We start from the raw sequence: 12,856 nt of genomic DNA on the forward strand, positions 1-12,856 counted from the left end.
TCCGAGAAATGGCTTCCTCATCAAGCTGGACAGTGAAGAACACTCAGAAGCTCCAATGGAAGGAAACATCCAAAAACTGTGCCTCTGTCTCTTTGTACAAGTGGTTGCTTTAGCAGATGATCGTGGTAAAGTCACGGTGCTGTAAATGACAGAGATGGAGACAGCAGACAGATCAGAATGGATGAATATTTAGAAGTACAGGATGTCACACAGGCAAACCCCTGTATATCAATCACCACTGTATGGCTCTGGCTTCACAACGTGGGATGTAGACAGGAAAGAAGCTGTGGGTAGCTCTCAGGTTTGCTACCACCAGGTACACCCGAGGATACTCTGGACTAAAGAACTTGTTCAAAGTCGCTCTTTCAAATGCACTGAACCACGTAAAGTAACAAAACCATAGAGGACGCCAGCATTTCATGGTCTTCAATCACCCAGGAAGTTTATTTCTTTGCTACACTTTTTCTTATTTAACTTTGCAAATGAGACAAAAATTCATAGACTTCCCTCTAGTTTTAGAAGACAATCAGAAGAACTACTTTCTAATGATAAAAATACTTAATATTTCCATCCCAACTGTTTACTAATGGACAGGCATGTTATTAATTATCTACACTTGCATTGCAGAGAGACCCAGATGGACTTATTAGCTATTTTTATCTTCCTATAGATCACATGAGACACAAAACTGCAGTAATTGGAAGCAGGGAAGAGAAAAGCATAAAGTTGAGATTTGGCCCAGTGTCTGAGAGAAGACAGGTTATGAATGAATAATTAGAAGAGCACAAAGATGTTATTTCAGACTTGTGGCTGGGAGGAGCTTTGTACCCAAGGGTCACACACTGAGAGGAAATGGGATTCTTAAATGGGTCCTCTGTGTCTCCTCTTTAAGAATGGAGGAAAGGCACCCAGAGGGTAGGAGTAGTACTGGGGATGGGAGAATAGGTATGTATTTGGTAGAGGGCATAGGATGGGCACACCGACGGTCAGAGGCCAGTGAGTCTCAGTCCTGGGTTCTGGAAGCCTTTGTGGTGATCTTAAATAGGGCAGGGAGCCGATTAAAATGGAAATAGTTGGTGAAGATGTAAGGTGGCTGTACAACATCGCAAGAGCAAACAAGGATGAGACGGCGAGAAAACTGCCTATGCTTTCAAAATAGTGTGTGCATCAGTGAAGCTGGGACCCATGTTAGCGGCATGAATTACTGAAACTTTCAAGGTTCTCTTTCTGTTCTGAATACACATTACTATTTTGAACATATTTTATAGTAAATCATGGCAAAGTCTAGTAGCGATTAAATTTTTTTGGAGAACATTGTACACAAATACTGTGCCTACATCATCCATGCCTCTTCCTCCCCCTGCAGCTCCTCTTTTGTTCTTCCCACCTCCTCCCAAATTCGTGGCGTCTTCTTTAATTACCATTGACACACACACACGCACGCACACACACACACACACATGGTTTAGCATTGCCTGTATGTGCATGTATCCAAGGATGACTGCGTGGAATTAGACAGTCTTTGGGGGAGTCCCTAGAGAGAACCTATTTTCCCTCTTGGAAGCCACCTGTAGCTCTCTTCATCTGGGGGTGAGACCTTGTGAAATTTCCCCCATCCAGGTTGACGTGTCAACCGATATTGATCTGACACAGGTGTGGTCCGAGCAACCACACTGCTGAAATTTCCTGACTACAGTCCGTCCCCCAGCATGTCTGGAGGACATTTTCTTGTAGCAGGCATCCTGGTTTGATTCTTACCATCTTCCCACACCCCCTTCCATGATGGTCCTCGAGTCTTAGGTATGTGGGTTGAATCGCAGATGTGTCCAGTGGGGTTAGGCTCTCCAGTGTCACGTATTTTCTGAGTTTTGACTAGTTGTGGATCTTTGTGGTGGTTTCTATGTGTTGTAGAAAAGCGCTTCTTTGAGAGAGAGAGCTTCACTTGTCTGGGGTATAAGGGTCAGAGCATATCATAGAAGTTACATTAGTTTAGGACAGTGGCAATAGTAGGTTCTCCTCTTGTATCTGTAACCTCTCCAGCTATGGGTAGGTAGCTAGGTTTACAGTACCAGGCATGAAATTCTCATTGTCCCGGTCTTAAGTCTATGTGTTGGTTACCCCAAGGATAAATGTGCCACTATTGCACCGTTGCTTTTATCTTGCCGTGGTGGTCATTGTTGTGGTTTGTAGGCTTCACATATGAGTGGGGCCAATTTCTCTTTTCCTTAGTATGAGAGCCAGTCCTCATGGAGTAGGCCATTTTTAAAGCATTTCTAGCCCATAAGTTAGTAAAGATACAGACTTAACATAATAACTTATCAGCTTCAGAAGATAATTTACTGGATGCTAATTCAGTCTTTCTCTCTTACAAGAAAACCTAGTCTTGAAGGTGTGAAGTCACTAGCACCGTGGTATTATGGGAAACTTTAAAATGGGGATTAGTTAAGTGAGTTTGAACAGCTCTCAAAGTTCTGTGGACTGTGCATAACAGGAATAAATTCAGACTTGACAAGTCCTGGCTGTGGCTGCTGTTGCTTTGGTATGTGTAACTATGAAGTGGAAATTCTGGAAAGTCACCAAGTACAATTTTATTCATTGAGGAAAGTCTGTTCCTATTCGGCATAGCATTGGCTCTCAAGGGCTAACACTGTGTCAGTGTTTGATGAGAGTTTCAGTTAGCTCCACATTCAGTTAACCAGCCCACCTGGTCTCTAGCCCATCTGCGTGAACAGACATTCATCAAGGACTGTGTAATATACGTAACACATGCTCAGGTGGTCACGACTGACAACTCAAGGGGAGACCATGCCCTGGTTGCTTTCGTGTGTCAGCTTGACACAACCTAGAGTCATTAGAAAGGAAAGAGCCTCAGCTGAGGAAAGACCTCGTTTGGATCCAGCTGTAAGGCATTGTCTCAATTAGTGATCAATGGGGGAGGGCCCAGCCCATGGTGGGTGGCACCACCCATGGTCTACTGGTTTTGGGTTCTATAAGAAAGCAGGCTCTGCAAGCCAGGACAAACAAGCCAGTAAGCAGCACCCTTCCATGACCTCTGGATCAGCTCCTGCCTCTAGGTTCCAGCCCTGCTTGAGTTCCAGTTCTGACTTCCAGCATGGATGGAATATGATTTGGAAGTATAAACCAAATAAACCCTTTCCCCGCCAACTTGCCTTTTTGGTCATGGTGTTCTATCACATGGATAGAAACCCTAGCTAGGACAGACCACCAGTACACAGATGAGACACAGCTCTCCAGACCTGGCTGGGGTCGTGCAGGCAACCTTTTACCCACTTTCATCTCCCAGGCCATAGGGAGCCCTTTAAATCACTTGACACAGGACGTTTCTGAGTCCTCGCATCACTGTCTGGTAGCAAAGGCTCCTGGGAGCCACTAGAGTCCCCAATCCTAATTCTAAACCAGAGGTTCCCAACCTTCCTAATGCTGTGACCCTTTAATACAGTTCCTTATGTGGTGGTGACCCCCAATCGTAAAATTATTTTCGTTGCTACTTTGTAACTGTAATTTTGCCACTGTTATGGATCATCATGTGAATATCAGGGGAGACCTGATGGACTTAGGCAACCCTACGAAAGGGTCATGACCCTCAGGTTGAGAACCACCGCCATAAACTGTCTCATTCAGTGACTCCAAGTACAGGTGATAGATATCAGCATTTAGAAAAAGTTCTACAAAGAGTTAGAATACGCAGCCCTTTGAAAGCCACATATTATAAGTGCTCCTTTGTTGTTGATTCTTCAGTTATACAAGCCCCTAAAAAGTCCTATAGTCAAAGACCATTGAAGTCTTGACCTAGACCAAGACATGGTCTGCCTCAAAAGCTTTTTCTACCCTCCCCCTCCTTTCCAGCAGGGGATAAACCATTAAACTTGTAGCTGTCATCTGGTGGTAGTTACTGCTGCGCTCAGGAGTTGGAAGGCCTTCTGTTTATTTGGCATGTTCCACATGGGCCTGTCAGGCTCTGGGGGGTTGTGGCATTTGCAGAACTTACAAGGCAGAAACATAAAAATACATAATTCATAGAGGGAAATATTTTGGAGGCTCCTTCACTTTTGTAAATTGGCCATAAAATGGAAACCACAGACATAACATTCATATACCCATACTAGCCATATTTGAAGAATTATTTGAGGTGGTAACAATGAAGGCTTTTGGTGAATATTTCTCTACAGAGCACCCAAATCAAGAGCCTGAATTCATAGCTTGTGCACAGAGGTTAATAGGATCTTTCAAGTGAGGGATGCAGATTCCCTACATGACTATTGGCAAACACCTATTGGTGAAAATGGAATTTGTGGGTTAGTGTCTCTTCACAGTCATTAAGTGTCTCATTTGAAGAGATTTGCTTCTCTTCAAGGACGTGAAGGGTTTTATAAACATTCCCTTGTAAATTACTGTTTCTTGATTGTCTCCTTTTTTTAGTGGAAGACTTTCATACTACCCCAGGCAGCTAGGCATGTCACTGATAAGGGTTTCATAGGGGAAGAAGCAATGTGGAAGTTCATCCTGCTACTTCCTCTCATTAGTGGTGTTGACACTGAGGTCACATTCTTTCCTTAAAATGAGTCCTGAGGATGGAGGAAAAGCCTAGCCCACTTTTGTCAGCTCTGCTTAGGCAGTCAGGTAACCTCCGAGTAGTGTTACCTATAGTGACTGTGGCGGACAGCTGCTGAAAGGCAGCGGCTTAATGAGGTTCGCTACATGCAAGACCCAAGAAAGGAAATACCCTGTTTCCTTCTGACACAGAAATCAAGCCAGAAGCTCCCTTTGCCTTTTGATTTGATGCTACAGCACAGAGGTCCTGGGGATCCGAAAAGCCGAGAGCCAGAGCCGGGTTCCAGTTGTTTATGTGACTTCTGAGCTTTGTGACCTCGGAAATGGCAATTGATCCCTCTGGGCTTCATTTCATTCATCTAAATATAATCCCACCCTCTCACAGGAAGTTTTGAGAGACTGCGATGACAAAGAGAATGCAGAGCTCTAACCAAATGAAACAGATTGGACTGTAGCGGGTGACAGTTCTGGGTCATGGGCCGGACTGTCTGCATTATTAACCTCGAACTCCACTGTCCTAGAGACGATGTGGTCTGTGAGGAAGAGGACGGTGTTATAGAGGATATTATATAGAGGAAAATATTGTTACTTAAGCCGTTTGATGACATAAGCTCTTACAGAAACGCACAGCTAGATTTAAAGATAACGGGGCTATTGGATATGCCGTTGTTAATCGTTGCGAATGAGGATTAGAAGAAAGGTTAGCTCCAGAGCAGTCGTTGGCTGCTGGGAGAGGGAATATCATTTCTCTTCCAGGGATGAGTGTCCTGATAGATCATCACATCCCAAGTGGTCAGCCCAAAACATGTGTACACAGGAGCAACAGAAAATGTACTCAGTGAATTTATATGTATGTGTAAACATATGTATGTGTATATATGTAGCGATGATAATTAAAGACAAAGTCTTGAAATTGAGAGGGAGTGGAAGAAATATAGGAGGGGTTGGGGAAGGGAAGGGAAGAGGGGAAAAAACAATGTAAAAGCAGTGCTCTGGTGAGAAATTCTTAAAAAATAAATTAGAATTCTTTAGCACAGCACAGGGGTCAAGACGGGATCTGTGAAGTCTAGTCCCTTTCCGTGGTCTTTCCAAACAATATCCTTCAAACAATGGAGAGGCTGATTTTTTTAAAGCAGAGTTACAGAAGTGAATCTGTGTTTCTCCCTAGAGCAGTTATGAATCAATTTCTTACTGCTCACTTTAACAGTATCCAAAACTAACATGTCGATTTAGCCTGCCTCACTGGCCCATCGCCAGCGCCTCTCCTAGACTGTTTAGGAAACAGTTTGAACTGGAGAGCCGTTTGTGTGTGATGGTGTGTCATAGTGTCTTTGAAGGTCACAATGTGATTTGGGAAGCCTATAGGATGACACAACATTCCCCATTACATGGCTTCATATCTCAATGGGAATGCTGTGTTTTCCCTTTGTTTCGAGAACTTTTCCCGGGCAAGGGGAACAAATATGTATATTCATCCCTATGAAAACCACAGAGAGGATTTCACCCAAGTCTAGCCTTGTAAAACAATGAGTTCAATCCAGCTTACTTACAGGATCTTAGACAATTTGTGGGCAGCTCCATCACTTAGGAAAAAACAAATCTCCCTGACAAAGGTTAACTGTCTATACATCCTTGGGGGGTGGGGGAAAGCAAAGCCTTGTGATGTCTCTCCGTCCCCCAGCACAAAGGTTGTCGGCTTGAAACTCCTACAGGAAGAGACAGGACCGACCTCCTGATACCTTTTCCTTAGGAGCCCATCTCACAATCTTGAACTGTCTATGAATCCTGTGGGGAGGGGTGCATGTGGAACCACATGCGCCCCTCCTCCATTATAAAAAGTTAACAGGCCCAAGCTTGTTCAGAGATAGCTCCAGAGGACATGATCAAGATGCATGGAGGAGAGTGTCCTAAGATACCTTTCTTTTTAGTCCAAGCATTTTTTGATCTTATATAAATGTCTCTTATAGTCGATAATATTTATGAATATCTTAGTTAGAGTTCTATTTTGACGAAGAGACACCATGACCACAGCAATTTTTATGAAGGAAAACATTTAATTGTTTGGCTTACAGTTCGGAGGTTCAGTCTACTATAACCATGGTGGGATGTGGTGACATGCAAGCTGACATGGTGCTGAGAGGTAATTGAGAGTTCTACAGCTTGTGTTGGCAACAGGAAGTGAACTGACTCACCGGGTATGGCTTGAGCATGTATGAAACCTAAAAGCTCGTCTCCATAGTGGCACACGTTCTCTAGCAAGAACACACCTCCCAATAGTGCCACTTTCTTTGGGAGCCATTTTCTTTCAAACCACGATGACTATTATTTAAGACCTCCCACAACACTAATGAAAGACTTGCACTAATAGTTTTAAAGATGAGGGCTGGAGAGTTGGCCCAGTGGTTAAGAGCATAGCCTGCTCTTCCAAAGGTCCTGAGATCAATTCCTGGCAACCACATGGTGGCTCACAACCATCTGTAATGACATACACACAGACAGAATATTGTATACATAATAAATAAATAAATATAAAAAATAGTTTTAAAGACTAATTTATCGCTAACTTAAAGACACCTATTAGCCAAAGGAAGCAGTACGGTAGTCAGTAGTTCCATTATCAGGTTTCTGTGCAATTCAGGAGAAGGAGTGCTTTCCTCTCACGTCTCTAGCAAGCACCCCACTACTCCCTTTAGTCTTTCTTAGACAGCCTGCAGCCCTGCACCATGACTGTCTCTATCTCTACAACAATAACTGAAATAAAAGAAAGGTGTCTTAGGACATTGTCCTTCATGCACAACTTAATCACAGTCCTCTGGAACCGCAAGTAACGTGACCTCCTAGCTTCTCTGTAACAGATGCAGATGTAACCATGTTCTTTTCTCCTAGCTTCTCTGTTACAGATGCAGACGTAACCATTTTCTTTCCTCCTAGCTTCTCTGTTACAGATGCAGATGTAACCATTCTCTTTCCTCCTAGCTTCTCTGTTACAGATGCAGATGTAACCATTCTCTTTCTTCAGAGATTACAGTTGTATTACAAGATGGGGTCTATAGGGAAAGTCCAGTTTTCAAGTATATGCTTTCCTTTTATGTTTTACAGTTATTTATTATGTGAGAGAAGATACCCATGCCATATGTCAGAGGACAGTTTTCGGGAGATGGTTCGTTCCTTCTACTGTGGGAGTCTCTGGGCTTAGATTCAAGTTGCCAGGCTCACAAACAACTGTCTTGGTCTGCTGAACCATCTCACCAGCCTCAGACAATTGATTTTTTATAGAGAAATTGAACTGCATGTTTATGTGAGCAGCTGTCATGTTTGTAGTGAGTACCAGCCCTGGTTATACTGGAGGACCAAGTAATCAGCACTATATCAACTCTTTCATACTAATCTTGACCACCTAGACCAACCTCCTTGGCTCATACTCATACCTGCAAGCATGACTTATCTCTCTAAATATCTGTGTTGCCATAGTTACCAGAGAACAGACTTTGGGGGAGGGTACTCACCGATAAAATTCTAAGTAAAGACTTATTACTGTGACTATCTTTTTTTTACCCTGGTAACTTTTGTTTGTATTTTCTTAGAAAGATCATCGGTATTTGAAGATTTTCTTGGTTTCAAATTTTAGCAGAATCACACTGTTAGCATTAGGTAGCTTATTAAATTGATCAGAGTGTGGCCAAGACATGGTCAACATCTGCCAATGCTCTTTGTATATATGAGGAACATTCTAGGCAGTGTGAAGACACATCACAGAAGGCCAGAAGACTGGCCCCAGGGATGTGGCTATAAATGAATAATAGAAATGGGAAGAATTGTATCACAATAGCTTGTGACTGGCTACTAAGTAGCCGATGGAGATACTGTGGCTGTTTCTAAATTCATCCCTGTAGGCTATTTCAAGACAGTACCTTAATCTGTAGTCCAGAGGTTATGTTTTGAGTGTGTTTGTCTGTGGCTTTTGTGCAGTGTTCTGTCATCCTCCTTTGGGCTTTTCTTACAACCTTCCATCATGGGAAGATGCTGAATGCGACGAACTTCTGACTGTTGTCATTAATTAGTGCACAGTGCTGATCAATCAAGATGGCAATGAGGACTCGATTGGGGGTGTAAATATTTAATCTTAGATGCTTTGTATAATGCTATTGTAGTCAATCCAGGCCATTATCACTGGGTGGTTAGGAAAGAAAAAGAAGTCAGAGAAAGCCTTATTTGGAAACGGTGAAGTTATAAATATCTCTGCAGATGATGTCATCTTCTATGTAGAGCTCCCCGAGTAAAGATGGAGGAAATCATTAGTATTGTTAGTATTTGCTACATTCATTAATGAGTTAGCAAGATGACACAGGATTCAAGATCAATATGCAAAAATCAGCTGTATTCCTGGTAATGGACCATCCAAAAATAAAATTAAGGAAATAATTCCCTTCATAAAGCATCAAAAAGAATAAATGGAGACTATAAAGGTTTCCCACTGAACGTTATGAGATGTCAGTGAAACAAATTAAAGAATGAAATTAGTTTTAAAGCAATGTGTGTTCATAAATGGAAGACAATGTTGTTAGGATAGCAATCATCCCCCAACTGTTAAATGGAATTGCTGTTAAAATTTCAATTACCTGGAGTTGTGTTTTTTTCTTTTTTTCAAAAAGATTATAAAATTCCTTTGGATATTTTCTCTGGGAATTTAAGGGACCCAGAATGACTGAAATCTGTTCGTGTGCAATCAAGAAACAAAGCTGAATGGACTCACCTGTCCCAATTTCAAAACTACTTTCAAAGTTATCCTAATGAAGACTGTTAGGTGATGCCCAGGATGGACACAGATTGACAGCACAGAAGAATGTCAGTAAGGCTGGCAGATGGAGAAAGAGCAAGCCATTCACTAAATGTTGCTGGGACCATTTGAAGGCCACCTGCAAATGTACAAAACTAGGCCGAACCAATGCGACACAAAGAATGAGCTTAGAGTGGATCAAAGGTTCAAGTTGTCAGGACTGGAGTGTAAAACTCTGAGAAGAGAATAGGTCCGCACCGTATGGATCATCTTATACAGACCTCAGAGCACAAATAGCCAAAATAAAATTGGCTCCAACCAAAGTGTAAAACTTTTAGACTCCTCAGGAACCTGTTATGAAAGCAAAAAGACAGCCCAGAGAATAAGAAAAAAAGCCCATTTGCAGCTCATTTCTCTATAAACAAAGAAATGAATATAATGCCCTATAAATGCATCAGCAAAGTTCAACTTGACAATTGTAAAAACTTTAAAAATACATTTCCACAAAGAAAATAGAAAGTGACCAACACACACACACACACACACACACACACACACAAAGATGGTAATCTTATTAGTCACTGGGGAAATATAACTCAAAACCACAATGGGCTATCACTTCACACCCACTGGGATGTTTATAATAAAAAATAAAAACACAAAAACAGGCAGTGACCGAGGTTGGCAAGGATGTGGGGGAATTGGAAGGCTCATGTTGCTGATGGGAATATAGAGCCGCGCAGCTGTATTGAAAACAGCTTGGCACGAAACACTAGACGCTGAGCTGTCGTGGGTCCGGAAGCCCCACTTCTAGGTATGCATATAGGGGAATCTGAAACACGTCCACACAAAATCAGGCACGCACCTCCTCACAGCTGCGTTACTATGGGAACAAGATCCGTGTGTCCATTGACTGAGGTATCAGCACACAGTTTGTTTGTGCAAGGCAATGGTGCCCAGCCATGTAAGAGCAGATGCTGGAAAATGTTCTGACATGATTTCTCCAGAGCCCGTTGGGAACCCCAAGAGGCAGAACATATGGAAATGGTTCCAGGAAGTTGGGATAATGTGGGAGAGTGAAATGATGGCTAGCAGGAGTGAGGTTCTGCTGCTGTGATGACAATTCCCTGGATCTTGATGGTGGTGATATTCTTATAATGGGGGATCTCCTAAAAAGAAATTCCTTAAATTTTATAATGAATTCTTGTTTGTAAGTTTGATTTTTTTTTAATGATATATGAGTTCTATATCATTTTTGCTGAGGTTGTGTGAGACAAGGTCTCAGTATGTAGCTCTTGCTGTCCTGGAACTTGCTCTGTAGACCAGGCTGGCCAGGAATGCACAGAGATCCAACGGCCTCTGCATCCCAAGTGCTGGAATTAAAGGCATGTGCCACCACACAGTCTCTACATCAGTCTTTAATGTCACTGTCTTTTTTGATTAAACTGGTCTGATAAAGCATTGCTTGTCAACAACAAAACCAAAAAAACCAAACCAAACGAAACAAAACATTTTTACTAAAGCACATACTCCAGTGCCATGCTTTTGAGGCCAACTCATGGTCAGTCCTTATAGACTCCATGAAACTTGATCAGTTTCAAGTCTGACAAAGTGCGGGCAGGTCAGCTCTCTCCTAAAACTATGATGAGGGACTCTGTGTGCACGGTAGCTCCTTGTTTCTGCGCTTCCGTCCGCTTGACATGTACAACATTCCGTGTTGTCACATAGCAGGGAGGACTCGCATTTTCACCCACAATTCATGCTGCGTCTCTCGCTCTCCTTCCAGGTCCTTCCTTTCCCCAGCCAGGTGGTGTACAACAGAGTCGGCAAGTGTGGCAGCCGCACCGTGGTCTTGCTCCTGAGAATCTTGTCAGAGAAGCACGGGTTCAATTTGGTCACATCAGACATTCACAACAGAACCAGGCTGACTAAAAATGAACAAGTAAGTTGACGCCCCTGCTGTTAAATCATGCCATTAGTGGGCACCTCACGGGATATCCTTCGTGACGAAGGTTCAATTGCATGCTGTATTTTTCTCAGGGTGTAGAAAGAAATTTAAGGTAGGATTTGTGTAGGAAATCTGAGACCCAAGAATTCTTCATAAGTGTTTACTTCTGTCAGGTCAGATGGGCTGTGTACATTAGCCATGGGCTATTTTGCTAAGATAGATTAACAAGATAGATAATCTCAAAATCTTTAAACCACTGAGTTAGATAAATAATACTAACACCTTTGGAGTACAACGAAAAATTTTTCTTTTAGCATTTCTTCCTTTACATTTCCTCATCTATATCCTAAGTCTTCACGGCAAAGAGTTATCCTTCTTGTGCAGGAAATCTGGTTGGCTGACGCAGAGCAGGGGTCTCGTAAAAAAACTCAGAAGATCCTGGCTTCCAAAGCACCTTTTGTTGTATCCAGTGGAAGCAAACCAATCTCCTACTTGCAGGGTCTCATTTTGCGCCAGAATAGCTACACGTAGAGACGGATATGCCTGGAGCAGGATGACGGTACTGTTGGCTGCTGGGAAATTCTGAAGGTTTGTCTTGCTTTGAAAACCCCTGGAGAGATAAGGATAGCTGTCTCTATGGAGCTGCTGGTATAGGAGACTTGGGTGCTGTAGTCTCACGGGTCTTTCTGCAAGATAAAGTTTGATATCAGCCTGGTTATCAGTTGCTCTTGTGATAAAATGTCCCAATAAAAGCAACTTAAAAGGGGGAAAGGAGTGTAGCTGGAGAGATGGTTCAGAGGTACTGGCTGCTCTTCCAGAGGTCCTGAGTTCAATTCTCAGCAACCACTTGGTGACTCCCAACCATCTATAATGAGATCTGGCGTCCTCTTCTGGCTGCAGGCATACATGCAGGCCGGACACTGTATCCATAATAAATAAAAGAGAGGAGGGTGTTTTTGGCTTGCACTTATTTTGGCCTAGACTTCCAGAGCGGATAGTCACATCATTACAGAGAAAGCACCATGGCGGGGACATGAGGCCGGCAGTCTAGAAGTGGAGAGTAAAAACAGGAAATGGGACCAGGCTGTGCAACTTCAAATCCCACTCCCAGTGACATAGTTTCTCAAGGAAGACTCCTCCTCCTAAGGTTCCACCGCTTCCCAAACAGCACCACCAGCTGGAGACCAAGGGTTCAAACACATGAGGCTAGTGGGGACATTTCACATTCAAACCACAACCTGGGGGCAAAACAAAAATCGTTTCTATCATTTTAGAAACTTGCGTTACCCCATAGGTGGTACTTACTGTCAAGTTAAGATCATCATATCGAAATGTTGGTATGCATCCATTCCTCAGACATCATCTCTCCCTTGGAGGCCCATGGGACCTGTAGACAGAGGGTGCTGTTCCTAATTTAAAATAACTCAAGAGGCTGTTTTAAGGGCCTATAGCAAATTCTCTGTAGAAGAAAGAAAATGTTTAGACTGGGGCAGCGACTCAGTGAGGAAATTGTTTGCCCCGACCCTTGAGGACCTGAGTTCAAATTCCCCGGCACAAAC

The 12,856-nt window shown here is 42.9% G+C and overlaps 1 protein-coding gene across 1 annotated transcript in view; it reads left to right on the plus strand.

Annotated features, from left to right (window-relative positions):
* Positions 1 to 12,856, plus strand: part of Ust (uronyl 2-sulfotransferase) — a 280,068-nt gene that overhangs the window by 153,619 nt on the left and 113,593 nt on the right. The window contains exon 3 of the mRNA XM_048425248.3: positions 11,136 to 11,291. Within this exon, the coding sequence (XP_048281205.1) occupies positions 11,136 to 11,291 (156 nt within the window). The remainder of the gene's footprint in view (positions 1 to 11,135; positions 11,292 to 12,856) is intronic.

Source organism: Myodes glareolus, chromosome 1 (assembly GCF_982192425.1).
Source record: "Myodes glareolus chromosome 1, mMyoGla1.1, whole genome shotgun sequence".
In the NCBI taxonomy this organism is placed as follows: domain Eukaryota; kingdom Metazoa; phylum Chordata; class Mammalia; order Rodentia; family Cricetidae; genus Myodes; species Myodes glareolus.